Source organism: Lissotriton vulgaris, chromosome 2_1, assembly GCF_964263255.1.
Source record: "Lissotriton vulgaris chromosome 2_1, aLisVul1.2, whole genome shotgun sequence".
NCBI classification, from domain to species: Eukaryota; Metazoa; Chordata; class Amphibia; order Caudata; family Salamandridae; genus Lissotriton; species Lissotriton vulgaris.
In genome coordinates, this window is record NC_141687.1 from 1,551,164,277 (window position 1) to 1,551,184,514 (window position 20,238).

Below are 20,238 nucleotides of genomic sequence, written 5' to 3' on the forward strand. Positions count from 1 at the left end.
TCTAGGGTGATGTCTAGCTCTTTCTCCCATGGGAATGCATGTTTGGTGAGCCCCCATGTGGTATGATGGAAATGGCACATTTGTCATCTGTGCAGTGTAGAAGGTATTTTTCAAAGGGCGTAAGGGCTCTCATTTCCCCACCCTGTTTAATTCTAGGGTGTGATGGCCAATGGCATAACTGCAAGTATTGGTATCATTCTGCCTCTGGGAGGTTGTACTGTTTTAGTTGCCATAAGGATCTGGCAGAGCCCTGCATATATATATATATATATATATATCCCTCAGGGTTTTGCACCCCCTCCAGCCATTTACCATATGGGGTTCTGGTCAGGTCTGGTGTGAATTTGCGGTTTTCCCAAAGGGGTATGAACAGGGAGAGGAATGTAATGAGACCACGCTTAACCCCCACTTTGTTCCAGACCTCTAGTGTCGCCCTCGTGATTTCGGAGACAAACAGCTTTTTCATCTGGTTGAGGTTGCCAGAGGATTTACCAAAGGGTCTTGCTGACATTGTCTGATTGCTCATGCAACATCCTTTGTCAGTTTCTTGTTGTGTCCATTAGGAAATGTTTTGAAAACCTCCAAAACTGCGGCTGACCCTTAGTTCAGCACCTCGACCCCTGTTTGATAAATGTAAGAGTCCTGTGCAAAACACTTCCGAAGTCCGCCGCAGTAGGGCTCCACTGGAATCCAGACAGGAAGTTCAAAGATAATGGAGGGTGCACCAGGGAAAAAAAGTCCAAACGCTAAATAGCCTGGGACATATTGTCGAATCTAACTAGGGGATCCCTGACGCGGTTTAAATATTACCAATTGTCAGGTTGGTGGACAACGAGACCTGTGACACCCAATGATAATAACCCCCCCTAACCCCAAATTTGATGCGGTAGCCAGAAGGGGTAAGTGGAAGAGTCCAATATCTTTTTGGTATTCGGCAATGTTAGAGGGGGAGGATGTTACTGAGGCTGAAATCAGTAAATTGTGGTGTAACGCTCTTACCCCGGCCAACGGGTCCTTTATGGATTTCTGGCATGACTCCTTCAGGGTGTTAAACGCTGTAATCAAGCCGGCTGCGCTGAAATGAAATCACATATACACCATGTACAGGGTTTATATAACTCCGAAGAAACTGGCCAAATTTTCAAATATAGACTACAACTGCCCAAGGTGCGGCCTCTTGAGGGCAGATGATGTACATATGTTAATGGCCTGCCCTGAATTGGCAGACTATTGGGGCAAGATAAAGGAATTTCTGGAAGAAGTCCTCTTAATGCCTATATCAGTCCCAAGGTTTACAGTAATGTCTGGGCTTGTCACGAACTATCAGGTGAATGATCTTCCCACGAAATTTGTATTTTACATCATCCTGTTAGCAAGGCGCGAGATTTGCAGGGCGTCGAAAGATCCAACTCCCCCTACCTTTGCTAATTGCCTGAGGCAGATTATGTTAACTAGCAAATCCGATGTGGCATGCGATCCCAGAAGTGAGACGAATGTTTGGGCGGCCTTGGTGGCATGGCAATCTCGATGATTGGTATTCCAATGATTTGTCTGGAGCCCTGCTGGTTCCCCGTTCTCCTAAGTAGCATGGGGCGCCCACAGATCGGCGAAAAAAAGGAGTTTGGAGGGGAAGGTAGTGGCTACTTGAGGGTACGGGTAAACCAACTTGCATCAGGCCGAAACCAACGAGGGTCGGTGCAGAATGGCCAATTGTGCATGGAGGAGCCAGTGTCCCATCAAGAGTTCCATCTGTGATATATGAGGTTTACCAAAAAAAAAGTCCTTTACGTTTCTTTTATTCTTTATAGTAAAGCATGCAGTCAGACATCAGCCAACGCATTTCGTTCTTTACAAAAGAACTTCTTCAGGGCATTGCAAATCATTAGCAGGGGTCCTGACGATGTCAAAACATAGGGAGTCCGATCTGGAGGCTCCACAATAAGAGTTTCAGTTAGTCAATTCCAACCCCAAATGTTTGAAGGGCCCAGGGAATTCGGATGGCGGGTACAACTCTCGCGCAAGGCGTATATATATGTTTTGAGACACATCCTGCAATGATCTGTTTACACGACGGATTAGGATCATTGTGAATGCTCCCTATGTACTGGAACTCTTATTAAGGAGTTTTCAGTAGGGACTTGACTTATTGACCTCTGTGTTATGACATTGTCAGGACCCTTGCAATTGGGAAATGTAGCAAAGGTGTTTTGCGGCATAGTAATGGGCCAGGTTAGATTTTCCCAAGCGCCTTAGTCGTGAACATAGCGTACCCTGTGTCGGACAAACCCTCTCCGCCTTGCCATGCCATATAAAGGTAGTGCACATCGACTGAAGATCGGTTGTATATTGTCCTTTGTATATGAAGAGTTAGTGTCTGAAAAAGTATAGTACTTTAGGCAATCTAGTCAATTTGTACGCTGCTTTCTACCGAGGGGAGAGACAGACTTATATTTCCAACTGTAAAGCTCGCACCGGATGCCTCATTTCAAGCGCTAGAGGTTGATATCTCTAGTTTTTGCTAGTGTGGGGGCCAGAGATAGGTCCGTAGTCTGTATGTGAGGGGGCCCATTGCAGTGAAGTGAGCAAGTGCACCTGTTGCATAATTCTCTTGGGGGCAGATATATTTAAGATTTCGTATCTGTTGATCCTGAACCCCATTACTCCATGGTAGAAATCTCCTCCAGCACCTTGGGGAGAGAGGCTTTGGGGTCCATTGAAGACAAGAAGATATCATCACCATAGTCAGTGCAATAGCTGGTTCTGCTAGACTGACTTGCAGGCATCATCCCTGGCAGCTTCCAGACCACTAGGCCCCCTCTCTACACATGCAAAATGACTACCAACTTTCTGAAAACTTAAAACAATCTAATAATGTTGTTTCTATATTAATATTATGGATTACATTCCCTCATTCAGTACTTGTTAATCAACACAGAGTACTTTTCTACACAAGAACAACAAACACATTTATTGTGGCTTAGTGCAAACTGACTGTAAAGTAAGTCTCCAACTAGGTTCTAGGAGTCTGGCGGGCCATCCATTGTAATGAAGATATAGCCATTTAATTAGATGCATAAGTACAGTAACTTATCATTTGTAAATAAAGTCTCTTTTGTGAGATAATAATTTAATCTGGAGAGTTTCATTGACTCTTCTCATTGTGCATGGATCATGTGCAAGCAACTTTGTGCCCAGCCTACCTCTTACACATTATGCTTCTCAGTAGAACACTGAACCTGATTCTGTACTGTTGGTCCAGGCATTGATATCCAGGGATAGCGCCAAGAAACCGCTTGTGAACGTGCGCTTTATAAATGATTTTTAACATAACATAACTTTTCCGTCAATGGAGAGTCCCATGACGTTGTACTCTAATTAGATAGTCATCGTTGATAATACAGCAATGTGTGCCTAGCTTTCGAAGTGTCACCATTAGCACTCCTTGAAAGGTAGGTGGATTCAAGGAGCCTGTACTGTAAGAGTCTCATTGGATTTGCAGGTTGCAAAGGCTTTCTGAAATGGTGAATGAACAAGGCGAACCTCCCTGTGAGAGTTGTTCCAAACTTTGGTTCATGTTACTACATGTTCTGCGAGTGGTACAAAACATGTGGGCAAATTTTACAGTGTATGTTATCTGGAAGAGCACATGCCAAGTTAAAATCATTTTGAAAGTTGTCTAGGTGGTAATGCCACTATTGCAAATCAAAATGTCACCGAGACCCCTATACAGATGAGCACTTGTAAACACCCAATAACCCGCTTTGGTCAAATTTTTTCATAACTGAAAATCACACACTTCCTCTTCGATTATGGACATGGCATCATTGAACAAAAATCAGCTAAAAAGATGTGTATTCCCAAATGGAAAGTAATTGGATATAAATATGTTTGGCACACACCAAATTAATGCATGTTCTCAAATTGCCCCTTTTTCTCCCAGAACAATCCTCCTCTGAAATCGCGCAGCTTCTCCATTGCATCCCAAGGAAGCGGCAACTCCCCGGCTTTGCAGAGAAGACCGAGCCAAAGTGCAGCTTCCTTCTTCAGTGTTGGGCTTCACAAGGTGCCGCCGACCGGCAAAAGATCTCAGATTCTGCCGCCGGATCACCTAGTGGATGTCAGAGAGGTAAGTTGTGTACGTTTGAAGTTAAATTCAGTATATTTTGAGTTGTGCTTGCTTTGTATGTAATTTTGACATGTTTGGAAATGAATAACTAAGCGATAATTGATCATGTTTTCTGTATTTAAATAGCATTACCCTGTTGTAAGCCTAACCTTAAATTAGATGTACAGCACTGAGGTTCGTTATTATGCTATTGAATTAGCCTGGTAGTTGATACAGCATCAAAGTATTGTAAGATTGTAGTAAAAATGTGATATCTTAAAACCTCAAGGGCCGTTTATTCAAGATGCTATCCTCTCCAGACACATCTTGTATAGACATGGGTCATCATTTTTGGGCAATTATTTTTCCTCCTTTTCTGTTCGTAATCATTGTTTATAGCTGTCATGTTTGATATAAATGGTGTAATGATGGGAATCTCGTTTAAAGCAAAGAACTTGGTTAGTTTCTGGCATTTTTAGGTCTCGCTTCAGACAAAACCTATTGTTTCCAAAATGCAACATATACCTGTGGTGGGCTTTTGTTCAGCCCCTTGCTTACGATTGAAAGGCTTTGTTGTCTGTTTCCGTTCCTCTTTCTTTATTTAATGCCTTTTTCCCCATACCTTGTTTTTTGCCCCGCTTAAGACGATTTCAGTCTCCGTGTTAAGGAACCTAGACAAGAGCCTCTCTGTGTTCCAGTAGGTCGTCCCTTAGTTGCAAATATTGGTAAAATAGGTAGCTATCCAGGGAGAAGCCAGTTTGAAGTTCCTCGAAGGATTTTATATGGGTATCTTATCACACGTCTTCCATTCTAGATAGGTCTATCGGGTCCCAGTTGTGAAACTCCAATAGTCGCACCACCTGGTCCAGCTAACGGTCTGCCCAAAGGGGGGAGATCTCCAGGGTTACTCTCCAAGTAGCCCCAGTCCATCGCAGCGTCGCCCTCTATGACTGAAACACCACTTTGGTCACCTCCGGGAGCGACCCCAGGATAGGTGCGCCATACAGCAGATCCGTTATTTTATCCAAACTGATTAGTGCTATTTCACCCCATCCTCCATTTCGTCACATCCCCCGTGCATCAAATCATTCGCCACCAGGGATTGTGCCTAATCAAATCTTTTAACGAGTGCTCAAGTTACTTTGTTGCTACCTTCAGCTTTTTTTGTTTAATTCTGGAAATATTTGAGATCCTTGGCTTCCACTGCAGTAATTTTTGTTCCTGTTCCTTCACTTGAGTAATGTGTGGTTTTCTGATGAAGAATATAGATTTGGGGTCACAACAGAGTGGTTGCATTGCCTTGCAGCAGCATCTAGGGACACTAGCACCACAGAAGGCAATGTCATGCATATTTTTAGAATGCTTTTATTGCAGGTGATTAATTTCAGCATAGCGGAGGTACCCTCTTATGGAGAGAGCTATTGTAACTGGGCAGGTAGCCAGTTATTTATGTCAATGTTTATTTGTTGTCTTCCTAGAATCCAAGATCTCTTTAAGTAGGTTTAACTTTACCTTGTTTATTAACAACTTTCTTTCCATGAAGTAATTCCTACTGAACTTCTGTTTCTGAGCCGTGTAAATAACCGGTGTTAATCTTGCACAATATAATATTACTTTATTTACCAACTTCAAAAAGATAGAAGACTTTGTCTGGATGCGAACGTCTGACTTTCAGATCATGGAGTATCTCAGCAGTGGCTGTTCAATTCACTGAGCCGTCCTGTTGGTTTATGACCGCTACAGCAGGGTTACATATTAGGGATTTTAAATGGAGAGTGATATTTTTAGTATGTTTTTTCAAACTTCAGTCCCAGGGTCTTGTCCTGACACTTATTCTGTTTTGAATGCTGGTTAAACTACTGCAAATCCAATTGCTTAGGACTCATTTTGTCTACGTGCCACTTAAAATACTCTGACGTTTATGGCACTGAGCATCTGATCATAAAATTCAGAGTCTGGTCAAACTGTGATCCAAAAGGAGTCCTGGTAAAAAATTGAGTGAAGTCTACATTGCACCATGTGAGTGAATGTGGTATCCGGGGGCGGCTGGTAACCTTTGAAAGTGGTGAGGTGAGCAAAGTGCCCCACTGATTCCCCAAAAACAAAATTAAACAACCTCTCCCTCCAAAAGCATTACACATTTGCAATAAATAAAGAAAATTAAATGCTGCCTGTGGTAGGACGTACTTCCCTTACCAACGCTGCTCTCATACTGTTCATCAGCATGTGAGAAGGGCCAGGATTGGATAGAGCGGGTTGACTGGACGCTCCTACAGTCCCTGGAAGCCCAGCTGTCTAAGAAAGCTCAGGTTGGAGAGCGTTAAAAGGCCCATGTGTAAGAAAGTGGTGCTGTATATACTGCACCAAAGTAAGGTTCAGTGTGCACAAAGTCCACAGTCCCCAGAGGTATGGCAGAGACTAACGTTAGATATAACCTTACTCTATAAAGTGGTAGCTTGGTCGAGCAGTAAGGCAGTATCAGAGGACAGTGTAAAGCATTTGTTGTACACACTCAGTCAGCAAATGGTCTCACACACTCAAGAACTGAACTCTAGACCAATTGTTTTGTATATAAAAAAATATTTATTTTAGAACCACAAGTAGGTATCATAAATACTTTCTCAGAATGAGAAGTTGCAATTGAATACTTTCAAATAGCAATAGACTTCAGAATGCAATAGATACAGTTGTTGCAATATGCAACATAACTTAACACAATAATAACATTGAGCTTTGTGGGAAATTTTAAGTAAATGCAATAAAGTCACTTTACAAATGTTTTTCTTACTCGGGGCTGGATCCTGAATTCAGCCCTGGTGTATTTCAATGGGAAAACTGCAAGACGAACAAAGGCTACAAACTCTGGGACGGAGATTCTTCAGGTGCGATCACCACTTCGAGAGGTAAGTTGGGAAGCTGTAAGTTAGGTAGCCACCGAGGAGTTGGGCACAGGGGCCCGTGGGGCACCGGGTGCAGCGGTGTCTTTTGGTGTTGGGAAATCTTACCCTCAGCTGGTCGCGGTTGGAGGGGTCCCTTGTTGTGAGGCTGCAGGCGTCATCAGGAGGGTCGAGGAGGGTCCTTGGGTGCTGCGTTCGTGGTCACAGTCGCCGGGGGGATGTCCTCGTGGTCTTTGTTCACTCAGGCACAGGCCGGGCTCGGCAGGTACAGAGTGTGCTGGATTTGCGGTTCCTGGTTGGCACCAGGGGTTGTTGCTGTTTAAGCAGAACCACTGCCTGTGGAAGTCGTAGTCTTTGGATGAGCAAGGCAGTCAGGTCCTCTGGGGTTTTCGAGGTTGCTGATCACAGAAGATGCCGGGGTTTAACAGGAGCAGGTTCGAGGGTCGACAGGCCTGTAGAGCTGGGGCCAAGTCAGTTGGTGTCTTCCTCTTGTTAGCAGCTGCACAGCAGGTCTTCTTTCTTCTTGTTTCAAAATCGGGATCTGAGGAAGGAAGGTTCAGGGTGCCCCTAAATACTAAATTTAGGGATGTTACAGGTAGGGCAGGGACCAATTGGTCCCTGTCCTCGGGTGAGTACACCCCCCTATCCTGCCACTCTCCAGTGGGAGGGGGGCAGAAGCCTAGCTCTGATTTGGTAGGGCTCCCCATTCTCAAATGGCGAGAGCCCGGATTTGTGCTTTACCTCGCCTCCCCCACCTGAGGGGTGGGGTTGGCAGAGGCTGGCACACCCCCTTTCCTTCCTTTGTTTTTCCGCCTGTCTTTCCGCCAGAGTGGGGGTCAGAACGTGTAGACAACAGTTGCTGAGTACAGCAAGTGGCCTGGAGAAGCTCACAAAGGTGGCATGCCTTTGAAGCTCCCCCTGCCCATCCTGGGGGAGGAGACCTAGCATCTCGTCCCAGGATGTGCATTGTTGCAGGCCCAGGAAAGCGGATGGTTCTCTACCCAGGGGTCCAGCAACATGTCTGCTGTGTGGCAGCCTAGGCAGTCTCTCATTCAGGACACTGGTTGTGGGTTAGGTTCAGGGGGCAACTTTAAGTTGCCCTCTATCGTGCATTTAACATTAAATCCTACACTGGCATCAGTGTGCATTTCATGTGCTGAGAAGTTTGATTCCAAACTTCTCAGTTTTCAGTGTAGCCATTATGGTGCTGTGGAGTTCGTAATGAAAACCTCCCAGCACCATATGCTCTTAATGGCCTCACTGCACTTACAGTGCCCAGGAATTGCCCTGGTTACTGTAGGGGCACAGGACTCATGCACCTGTGCCCACACCCCTGGCGCAGTGCACCCAGCTGGAGGGGTGGCTGAGGTATGCCAGGGCAGTGTGTTTGTGGGCATGGCACACCAGGATGTGTGCCATGTCGACTCCCTGTTTAGTTTTGCAGCGTGAATCTTTCTGGATTCACTATGCTGTGCATTTTTCTGCGGTCTTGTGGTTGGGTCCGAAATTGTAGTCTTTTTTTTTCCTAGCCCAGGTGGGCGTGGACGTCCCACCTTTGGTGTATTTCCGGTGACGTCGGCTCGCTTCCTGTGGAAGCTCCCACTCTTGGGCGCCATCTTCAGATTCTTTTTTCCGCGGTTGGGTCTGGATCGTTCCCGGAAGGGCTCCAGACTTTTTTGGAGAAAGAAGACGAAAAATACGCATTTTTGGACGAAAAGATATTGGGAAAGACTACAGGAGACTACATCATCGAAGAGGACGACGCAGGAAAAGAAGAACTTCAAGAACTTCGACGTCCATTGGGGAATGCACGCTCAGGGGGCCCCCTGAACGCATGAGATTGACAACACTCTTTTCAAATTCTGCCGTAACTGCCACCACAAGTACGCGCAGAAGGACCAGCACCCGGTTTGCAACCTTTGCCTACCGGTCGACCACGAGAGCAAGGACCAACGCCTGCTCTGCCTTCACGCCGAAGACTCTTCGAGATAGAGCGAGACAGAGGGTAGCCAACACCAACATGCAGGGCAAGGGCCAGCCACCGTCCCTTCGAGACCTGGGGCTATCATCAGATGAAGAGGACAACGCCGCCACCGAAGAAGACGGCTACACGGTCGTAGAGACCGATAATATGAAGACTCCGAAGAAGGTAGGAGACTCTACGGCCCCTAGACCCCGAGAGACCCTGAGTCTCAAAAACGAGGGGAAACCCTTGAAAGCGCCGACGCTGAAGACTTTGGCGTCCGCGGCTTCTCCCAGGCCCAGCGGATCCTCTGAGAAGGACTCCCCGGCGCAGAGGGCTGGAGAACAGCAAAAGGCGTTGAAAAACGTCCCCGAAAAGGAGCGTTCGACGCCGAGGGAAAAAGACCCGAAGATCACTTCGGCGCCGGCAAAGGACCCAAAAGTCAGCTCGGCACCAAAACTTTCGACGCCGAAGGTCGGCTCGGCGCCGACCTGTCGGCCATAAAGACCGGCCAAACCATTCGATGCAGACCACTCTGCCGAAATGGAGAAAAAGAAGAGACGGCTCGAGGCAGAGATGTAGAACATCCTGCAGCGAAAGAAAGAATTCGAGGCCAGAATGAAAGACTTCATGATCCCGACAAAACCTAAGACACAGGTGGTCGAGATAAAGGAGGAGGAGGACTACGATGTCGAAGGACAGTCTGAGAGCGTCGAGGCCTTCGACGAACTAGAAAAAGAGGAGGCCTCCTACTACGACTATGAAGGGGATGACGACCGCAGGACGCTCCTCGGGTCTGCATCCTCGGAGACTCAGGAAATAGATTGGCAAGACGTCGACACCGAGAGCCCAGAAGAAAGCGTCGACCCGTATCCTTCGAGGCCCTCGCCACCTGATGACATTGGGATTTACAACACAGTCATCAGAAATGCAGCTGCAGTTTTCAAGGTAAAACTTGACGAAGAGAAGCAGAAGGCAGACTTCCTTCTAGAGACACTGCTCCCCACACAAACCAGGAGCCAGTACCTGCCCATGCTCGAAAGCGTCATGGCACAGGGGAATGAGGCTGTCAAGGAGCCTGCAACCTGCAAAGCAGTCACTCCCAGGACGGAGAAAAAGTATAAACATTCCTCCAAGGACCCACCCTACATTCAGGGCTTGGTCTCGGCAGACTCCATCATCGCGGCCACGGCAAGGAAGAGGGCCAATGTGCCTACTCCTTTAGGGCCACCTCCAGACAAAGAAAGCAGGAGAAAGGACCTCGTGGGGAGAAGAATTGAACAGAATGCCGCAATACACTGGCGCATGGCAAATTCAAATCCAACGTGCTGCTAAACAGGCACCAGTACCAGATCCTGGAAGAGCTGGGCCAGTTAATAAAGAACATGCCTCAGGAATTCAGGCAAAGAGCTGAAAACCTTGTCGAAAAGGGGAACAATGTGGCAAATTTGTGCCTCAAAACTGCCCTGGATAGAGCAGACCCCTCCAACAGACTCATGATGATGGGCATCACGGAAAGGAGACAAGCCTGGCTCAAGATTTCAGGCTTCAAGCCAGAAGTGCAACACAGCATCCTGAACATCCCGTTCAACGGAGAGACGTTGTTCGGTGCCCCAGTAGCTCAGCTCAGCCAACTGAAGAAGGGTAATGAGACTGCAAGATCCATGGGGGCATTGCAGTTCAGAGGTACTAAGAGAGGCACCCCATCACGAAGACCGGAGGGGAGGAAACCAGCCAGGAACATCTCACTAGGCGTTCCATCAAGCCCACCAGGCAGACACCCAGGCACAGCAAGGGCAACAAAAGCAGTCCTGGCAGTACCAGCAAAGAGGCCAGTCCTTTCGCGGGAGACGGAATGGACGTGGACAGAATAGGAGAGGGGGACAACAGCCCCCCCTAAGTGACTTAATCAAGCTCCATGTGCCCACCCAACTAAAAACTTCCAGGGTGGAGCACAAGCACAACGGACAGGAGTTACGCAAATTAAACACCTGAGAGCATGTAACACCAGTGGGAGGAAGACTAAAGCACTTCTTCCTGGAGTGGAATAGAATAACTGCAGACAAATGGGTATCCAACATCATACAGTTCGGGTACTGCATAGAGTTGGAAGGAAAACCAACAAGCAGAAAGCCGAAAAGAAGGGCGCTAGCAAGGAAAGAGCTAGAGCTCCTTCAAGAGGAAGCAAAAGAGCTCCTGCAAAAGCAGGCCATAGAACCAGTGCCTTACAGAGAAAGGAACAAGGGCGTGTACTCAACATACTTCCTGGTACCAAAGGTAGACTAAACGATGAGACCCATCCTGGACCTAAGATTCTTAAACAGATTCATTAGAACGCAAAAGCTCAAAATGACCTCTCTACAAGAGGTACTTCCTCAATTGCAAGGCGGGGACTTCATGGTCACCATAGACCTCAAGGATGTCTACCTGCACATCCCAATAAACTGGGGGCACAAGCATCTGCTCAGATTCATCATCGGAGAAGACCACTACCAGTTCAAAACCCTGGCGTTCGGCCTCAAATCGGCACCAAGGGTCTTCACAAAGTGTCTCGCAACAGTCGCAGCACACCTACTAAGGGAGGGAATACATGTATACCCTTACCTGGACGACTGGCTAATAAAAGCAAGCTCATACAGAATGTGCAAGCAGCACGCACAGAGTGACAAGCACACTGATGAACCTGGGATTCTCCATCCACTGGGGGAAATCCTCAATGGAACCAGAACAAATAAAAATCTTCCTGGGAGCACAGATCGACACCTTACAAAGCAAGGTGTTCCCGAGCGAGAAGAGAACGGTAGCACTGGTGAAGGAGACGCAGCTGTCGGAGGGTGGATACTGACTATGGTTACCCCAGATTTTTTGCCTAGTGTTTAGCTGGTTTTCGACTTAGCCTGGGACCCTGATTAGCAGGATCCCAGAGCAACTATCTGCTCTCTCCTTAAAATGGACTCTATCTACCTTAGGTGCATAACTAATTGGATCTTGGGTCACCTTATCAGCCCCTGTACAGTGTACTATAGGTACCCAGGGCATAGGTGCATCCAAGGCCTACCAGGGGCTGCAGCATATCTTTTGCCACCCCTGGCTGGCAATCCAAACTGACACAACTGGCTCTAGAGGCAGAAGACATGTTACTTTACTTAAACGCGGTTAAATCTAACCAAAGCCTCAGCATCACAAAATGGATGCTGCTGACACAGACACGAGTCTGGCCTCCTGCTGCTGACCGAAACTCCGGCAGGGGAGGCCTGGACAAAAGGTTTCCTGTCACAGGGAGGTGTTACACCACCCCAGACAGGAGATAGTGGATTGAGGCAGGGAGGGCTGAATGAAACTAGACACTTCCTGGGGCACACAAGGTGTCCCATGCAAAATCCATTCAAACCGGTTCTGGGGCACTCCAGCCCCAGCTCTGGCGCGAAACTGGACAAAGGGAAAGGGGTATAACCACCCCCTTCCCTGGTCCCACCCATAGGAGGGACCTAGCAGGTAATCCAGCCCTTGATTTGGAATAAAGGTAGGAGCTGTGCCCAGGAGCATTAGATTATCCTGACTGAAACTTTGATACAGAACTCTGGACCCTTCGACATCCCACTCGACGTGGAAGACTGAAGAATCTCCCTTGTGGTCAAGGAGTGACCACCCTGTGCAAACAGGCACCATCCAGCGCCCAACAGTTTGCTTTGTTGCAGTTCCCGCTGGAACTCGAGCGACAGAGATCGACAAGACCAAGCTTCCCTGACTTCTAACAGCCCGATCCACAGTCCCAGCGAATCTGAGACCCGTGGAGGCGGCGTGAAGCGTGGGGCCGGCCATCTTGAAAAGACTGCGAAGTGCTGACCGTGCAGCTCCCGAGGCTTCCTCGAAGCTGTGCATTGGGGTTTGAGAAGCCCCAGCCCCAAGCAGCTTGTGCACCGAAGATCTCCCCTCCACACTCATCGAGTGCTGCTGGGGCCCTTTTGCATTTTCCTGCTCGACGCGTTGGTCCGGTCGCTTGCCCGTTGGCTAGTGGCCCCAGAACCGACGAACCTTTAAATTTACACTGCTGGTCTGGTTGCTCCAGACTGGCCCTCGCTCCCCTGAAAAGGAGCCACCGCTCTGACCTTGCTGGTTCGAGTAAGAAGCGATCTTCAAATCCAGCGTGGGTTGCATTTGCCAAGGCCTGTTAACTCCGATCTGGAAGCCGACACCGCCGACAGCTAGAGCCTTCGTGGGACAGCTCGTGATCCACTCCTGGTCATCGTCGATGCCCCAGAGTCCACGTGGCAGCGGTGACAAGCCTCGCGACAACCACCCTTGGATCCAACCGGACTCTTCTCTCCTGGCCGCCTGCAGCATCTTCATCTCCAGGCTCCATAGATCTCCACGACGAAACCCGACACACTTTGGCACCTTGCACCCGCTTCCTGTGGGTGAGGTAACGATCGAACACTGGTGCTCCTGTAGTGGTTTACACCTCTAGTGTCCTAGTTTAAAGTGGTTTAATTCTATTCCTGTCGGAAGACTTCCAAAACAGTAACTCAATAACTTTAAGCGCCATTGACTTTGCATTGGTGCATGCGTGTGCTTTAGGCACTGTACCTGTGTCCCGCGGGCCTCTCCCGACTTAATAACTGCTAGTCCCGAGTAGTCCCGGCGATTCACAATTCCCTAGGCCTTACCATTGTTCGAGAGGTGTTACTTATACCACTATTTTAGTATATGGTTTGAGTGGCCACCGGGCCTATCCAAAATTGTGCAACTTTTGAATGTTTAACTGTGCTTTTGTTTAAATGCTTGTGCCAATGCACTCATAAAGAGTACAGAGGATTATTTTAGTAATAAATACATATATTTTTATAATATATAACTTGTGTGGTGTCCTTTCATTTGATATTACAAGATTGCATTTGGTAAAACAGCTGGCTTCAGATGCCCTCTTGAGTTTAGCCTAAGACTGCTTAGTCCATGCTACCCCTAGGATAGCTGGTCTATAAAGTTGACTTTACAACCACCACCACAAGGGATTGTTTGGACTGATACAAGGTGCCCCCAGAACAGTGGACATCATACATCAGGCCAACTTCTCACAGCAGCTCTACCAGAAGGGGCAAGCTCGGACAGTGAGGACTGAAGAACCGGGTTTTAGAACCCAGCGGCGCCAGGCATAACGCCCGATGTCTTCGGATTCCCCTTCCTCGGCAAACAGACACAGGACACTTCTTGATGACGTCAAAGACCACGTTTATTGGCTGCAACCAGGAACAGAGGTCTACGAAGCACAACACGGGTGGTTCGCTAGAGACTGCACAAATTCAAGGAGCGGAGCATCGTCTTTTATGCTAAAATTCACATTCCTGGCTAGCATCAATTACATACAAACTGACCAATGAAACATTGACATTTCAAACATATCGCATGACGACAATCCCACTTTCCGTTGTCCAGCCCACCAGAAATGACCAAGCGCATTCCAATATTCCTGTTCGATCAGGCCGGACAAACCCATCATAAAGACCTCAACCCAAATCAGTGATTAAGCCATAAAGGAAGGAACAGAAGCAGATGAGAAGCAAGATAGAAGGGTGTGTGCGTGTACCATAAACTCAGAATTGTCCTGCTCTTTGATCTTTATCTGACCAGCTGCTTAACAAGGAACTGGCTCAGCGAGGTCCGCCTAGGGCAAGGGAGTCAGTTCGGCCAGGTCACGCAAGAGTCAGCTAAGGTGTACGTGTCCCAAGGACTCGTTCGGCCATAGTCATCGGCCTATGTGAGGGCAACCACACAAAATGGCTGCCGCACACAAAATGGAACCCGAGGGTTCAAACGAAATTCCTGAATACGTAGTGTTCTTATTGATCGGTTATGACAAACACTCGTACACACCACACTCGTGATTTGCGGTCCGCTGATACCAAAATCGTCTATATCCGGCGACCTTTATTGAACGGGTTCAGAATAACAGAACCACAGACCCTCGAACTACGAAACCACAGGACAGCGAGCAAGATCATGGGCATGATGGCATCATGCATACACCTAGTGCCAAATGTACGGCTACACATGAGACCCTTACAGGAATGGCTACAGGAGCAATGGTCACAAGCTACAGGTCGTTGGGCGGATCTAGTGGTTGTAACGCACTCAGTGCAGAAAGAGATGGCATGGTGGAACATGGGGAACATAACAAGGGGGGAAGCCTCTGACGCCACCAACGCCAACAGTGACCATCACCACAGACGCATCCCTGAAAGGATGGGGAGCTCACATGAAGAAACTCAGAGTGAGGGGGTCTGTGGACACCAGCAGATGCGGTCAGACACATCAATTACCTGGAGTTGAAGGCAGTTTTCCTCACTATAAAAGCATTCCAGACAAAGCTGTACAACCAGAGAGTGTTGATCCAGACAGACAACACAACAGCGATGTTCTACATCAACAAGCAGAGGGGACACAATCGGCCCTGCTTTCGAAGCTAGCGCAGGAGATATGGAGATGGGCCATCCCACTCAAGATAGACCTACTAGCCATACAGCTACCAGGGAAGGACAATGTAGAAGCAGATTGGCTCAGCATCTGTATCCCACGAGTGGGAGTTCAATGCACAAGGAACAAGGAGGCTGTTCGACAGGTGGGGGACACCGTCGGTGGACCTATTTGCAGCACGCCAAAATGCAAAACGTCGAAATTTCGCATCCAGGCTGCCCGGGGAGGAGTCCCTGGGGAATGACCTATGGATAGATTGGTCGAGGACATTTGCTTACGCTTTTCCCCTGATACCGCTGATGCACAGGGTACTCAGCAAGTGCAGAACGAGCAACATGACCCTGATACTGGTCGCATCGCAGTGGGCCAGGCAGACATGGTACTCCCAGATCATGGATATGGCACAGAGTGCACCCCACAGATTCGGGAGAAGGAAAGACCTACTCTCCATGCAAAACGGAGAGGTGCTGCACCCAGAGCCAGAGAGCCTGAGCCTAGTAGGGTGGCTCCTGAGGACATAGAGTTTGCGCATCTGAAACTGCCAGAAAGCACACTGAGGGTACTTCGGGAGGCACGAAGGCCCAGCACACGAAAGTGCTACGTGTCAAAATGGAAGAGATTTACACTGTGGTGCAGGAGGTAAAAGCTACACAAAAAGATGCAGAAGGACTCAACGGTGCTAAAATACCTCACACACCTGCTCGACAAAATCCTAGGCTCATCCTCATTAAGAGTTCACTTGGCAGCGATAGTCGCTTACACAAGAGTAGAAACATGCAAGAGTTTCTTCACATTACAGGTTAAGAGATTCCTGGAGGTAGCAAAGAGGATCGCATCACAAAAGAGGGTGCCGCCACCTGCATGGAAATTTAACCTAGTCCTAACGAAACTCATGAAAGAAACTTTCGAATTCACAAGGCCTCCCTAGAAATGCTGACCTTGAAAACAGTCTTTCTGGTAGCAATCACCTCACTGCACAGGGTGAGCGAGCTACAGGCGCTAACGCTACAAGAACCCTACATCCAGATAGGGTGGTGATGAGAACGGACCCACACTTAATGCCAAAGGTGGTGTCAAGATTCCACATGAACAAGACTATACAAATACCAAGTTTCTTCCAGAAACCGGCCACAAGCGCTGAACGGGCCCTGCACACCCTAGACGCCAGACGGGCAGTCATGCACTACATTGAGAGAACGATGGAACACAGGGAACCAAAGCAGTTCTTTGTGTCCTTCGCTAACAGTTTCATGGGGAAACCAGTAACTAAAGGAACAATTGTGCGATGGATCGCCCAAACAATACATTTCTGCCTCAAGCGGGCAGGACAGGAACTAGCAGTGGGGACATGTGCCCACTCTACCAGGAAAACGGGAGCTACAATAGCCTTCCTAGCTAACACACCCATTCAGGACATATGCCTGGCGGCAACATGGGCTTCGATGCACACGTTCATGAAGCACTACTGTGTGGATATACAGATGTACAAGGAAGCACAAGTCGGACAGAAGGTGCTTCAACACATATTCAATAACCAACACTCATCTTCCACCCAGCCGCCACAAACATGAGAAACTGCTACAAAGTCTATGCACAGCATAGTGAATCCAGAAAGATTCATGCTGCAAAACGAATAGTTTCTTAACTGTCGGTGTAGTTTTGCAGCTTGAAGATCTTTCTGGATTTACTAGCGAACCCACCCACCTCTGCCAGAAAGATGACGCTGGAGAGAAAAGGGGGGTTGAAACAGAGACAATACTTGGAAAAGAAACCTTAGAGGTTAAAGCTGTGAATTACTTAGTTGAACATTGCCATAACTTCGTTAACAGAACGAACACGAGAAAAAAGAATCCGAAGATGGCGCCCAAGAGTGGGAGCTTCCTCAAGAAGAGTGCCGACGTCACCGGAAATAAACCAAAGGTGGGACGTCGACGCCCACCTGGGCTACGAAAAAAACAAAGACAAGACTACGATTCCGGACCCAACCACAAGACCGCGGAATAATGCACAGCATAGTGAATCCAGAAAGATCTTCAAGCTGCAAAACTACACCGACAGGTAAGAAACTATTCGTTCTGCACCAAGACACTCAGCCTGCAAAGGCAGTGTGTGTGTGCCAGGGTACAGGGCCTCTAAGGGTGGCATAATAAGTGCTGCAGCCCTTAGGGGCCTTCTCTGGTCACAGTGCCCTGGGTACCTAGGATAACATTTACCAGGGGTTTACCTGTGGCCAGAGATGCCAATTGGGTTTAGGTTTAAATACAGTTTTAGGGAAGGAACACAGGCCCTGGGTACCTGATTATGCGGAGCCCAGGGCACACTCAGTCAAAGTACATCCGCAATTCAGCAAAAAGTGGGGGCATACCATGCAAGAAAGATAGCACTTTCTCACACCATGTCAGGCTGGCCATCGTCAGACAGCCGGCCAAACTGACATGCGCACTTTGGAGTGTCTGGCCAGGCACTACTCCAGTCCCCTATGCTGCCAATCAGCAGAGAATACACGCCCCCTCATTTCTCCTGACTCGGGGGCAGGCTGGCGGTGGTGCGACTCAGTGGAAAAAGAAATTGGCAATGAAGTAATTTCATTCCCATTTTGTGTTTCACTTTAATGCGCATCTCGCAGCAGGCGGTGGGGGCAATGCTCCCCCGTCCTCATGAAGAAACCACTGCTGGGGATATCCCTATTGACCATCAACGGAGATGGAAGTCTATATTTATGAGGAAAATCCCATTAAAGAGAGTGTAGAATAAACCATTTTAGGGGGATGATAGAGATTTGAAAATTGTGACCCTCTAAAAGTCTATTCCGGCATTTATCTTGTAAGCAGTGAACATGATCCAAAAGAGTGCAATGCCCTCAAAATGAGGATGAGTTTATGCGTGTAGCGTGACAAACGAGCACAACTCTGTTCAGTGGGTTTTCGGATCTGTTGTGGTGAGTGGGGTTCTACCCCTTACTCATAAAAAAAATTCTTCAATGGTTTCAGACCGTGCAAATTACAGGATGTTAAAAATATTGGCTTAGCCCATTTACTGTAAATGGAGCTACCTAGTTCGCTGCTGCATGGGAAACGCCAGTATGCACGAATGTCAATCCCCGCTGTGAGAAAGTGACCGAAATGAGTACAGTGTAAAGCTCTGAGGACTTTACTAGGACAGTTCGAGCAGTGCTGGACAAGACCCGAAGCGTGTGGGAAGCAGACTGCAATGAAACTGCTGCGTCCTTTGTATGTGTAGAACGCTGAGTCAGCCCAGCGTGAGCGTGACTCGACACGCATCATGCAGTCAGGCATCCCCTTCCGACCTGGACCAGGCGCAAATTGATTTGTTTTGCTTGGCACAATAAATGCAGCCTTCCGACTGTTTAGTGCTGACGAATATTTGACTTTCTATCTAGGTGTCATTTTTTGGTACTCTGTTGTACCACTTGGTCTTTGCTTTGACACCCGTCCAGTCGAGAAAAAAAAGCCAGTAATAAATGAGTCCTCTCTTTCTATGAAATATTCCCTAGTGATTTAATGATCAGCAATAGATCAGTTTGATTTTTTTGCGCCATCTGTTATTTTGGATGTATAGCTCCCCTCCAAAACTCTCCTAAAGCTTGAAATTGTTTCAGATTTCACATCCACGTGAATCATGTGTTCTGTTCATATGTAGTCCCTCGTTGCAAGTCAAACATCAGATTGTGGCCGGTTCGTAGCAACATTTACTTTGTGTCGCCCGTTTTTATGCTGGTTTTATTGAAAATGAAAAGGGCCCAGGCATCAACCTAGAACTAGGCTTGGCTAATTCAATTCTATTCCTCCGAAATGTGCGCTCACCTCATCCGTTCTTGTAACCTCACGCTGCCACTTTGGTGAGCGTTTTGGGGGACTGAGCCGGGAGAGATGACCACAGGTCTGCTGTCCTTGTCTGTGCGTTGTCTGCTTCACCATATAGGTCTCTTATTGCCCTAGCCAGGGCAGGTATGAGGTTCCGGTTCAAGCGTGTTTCCATGGCGGACCTACAGCATCCTTCATGTGCTCTAATGGCAAATCTGTAATTTTAATTTGCAGTGTGCTCTATGAAACGTGTGGTATGTTTATTGTTATTACACAAAGCAAGCCTTACAATGCATTTAATATAGGATTCATTTTATTTAATAACCTAACCTTCAATTGTAGCTGCCTTACTTGCGTACTCTAATTGTCTGCGCTGTAGAGTTACACGATGTAGCGCCTACACTTTAGTGATTACTGGATGTAGTGGAGGCCCGCCAGTGAAATATCCTCTTCACATTCTATTTCATCTAATCACTTATCCCATTTGGTCCTCCTACGAGCCTTTTTTTAGTTGACTCCATAAGATCTGGCGATAACTGCACTGTCAAGCCTGCCTTAAAGAAGACAAAAAACAGGAATGCCAACTTTAAATTCCGAGTCTTCTATGTCCATGGAATTTTCTATTGTATTTATTGCATTCAAACAGCACAGCTCCTATGTTTATAAAAAATAAAAACCTTACTGTGAGAAGTTGGCCTGATATGTGATGTCCACTATTCTAGTGGGCACCCTGTATCAGTCCAAACAACCCTTATGGTGATGGTTGTAAAGTCAACCTTATAGACCTGCTAGCCTAGTGGTAGCATGGACAAAGCAGTCTTAGGCTAAACTCAAGAGGGCATGTGAAGCCAGCTGTTTTACCATATGTAACCCCTTTAATACCAAATGAAAGGACACCACACAGGTTATATATAAAATATATATGCATTTATTTCTAACACAACCCCTCTGAACTCTTTGAGGTCAGAGGCACAAGCA

At 47.5% G+C, this 20,238-nt stretch overlaps 1 protein-coding gene across 2 annotated transcripts in view; it reads left to right on the forward strand.

The window, feature by feature from the left end:
• OSBPL11 (oxysterol binding protein like 11) overlaps positions 1 to 20,238 on the forward strand; it is a 389,464-nt gene that overhangs the window by 140,850 nt on the left and 228,376 nt on the right. For both annotated transcript variants that reach the window (XM_086957431.1, XM_086957432.1), the window contains exon 5: positions 3,941 to 4,126. In XM_086957431.1, coding sequence (XP_086813557.1) covers positions 3,941 to 4,126 — 186 coding nt within the window. The remainder of the gene's footprint in view (positions 1 to 3,940; positions 4,127 to 20,238) is intronic.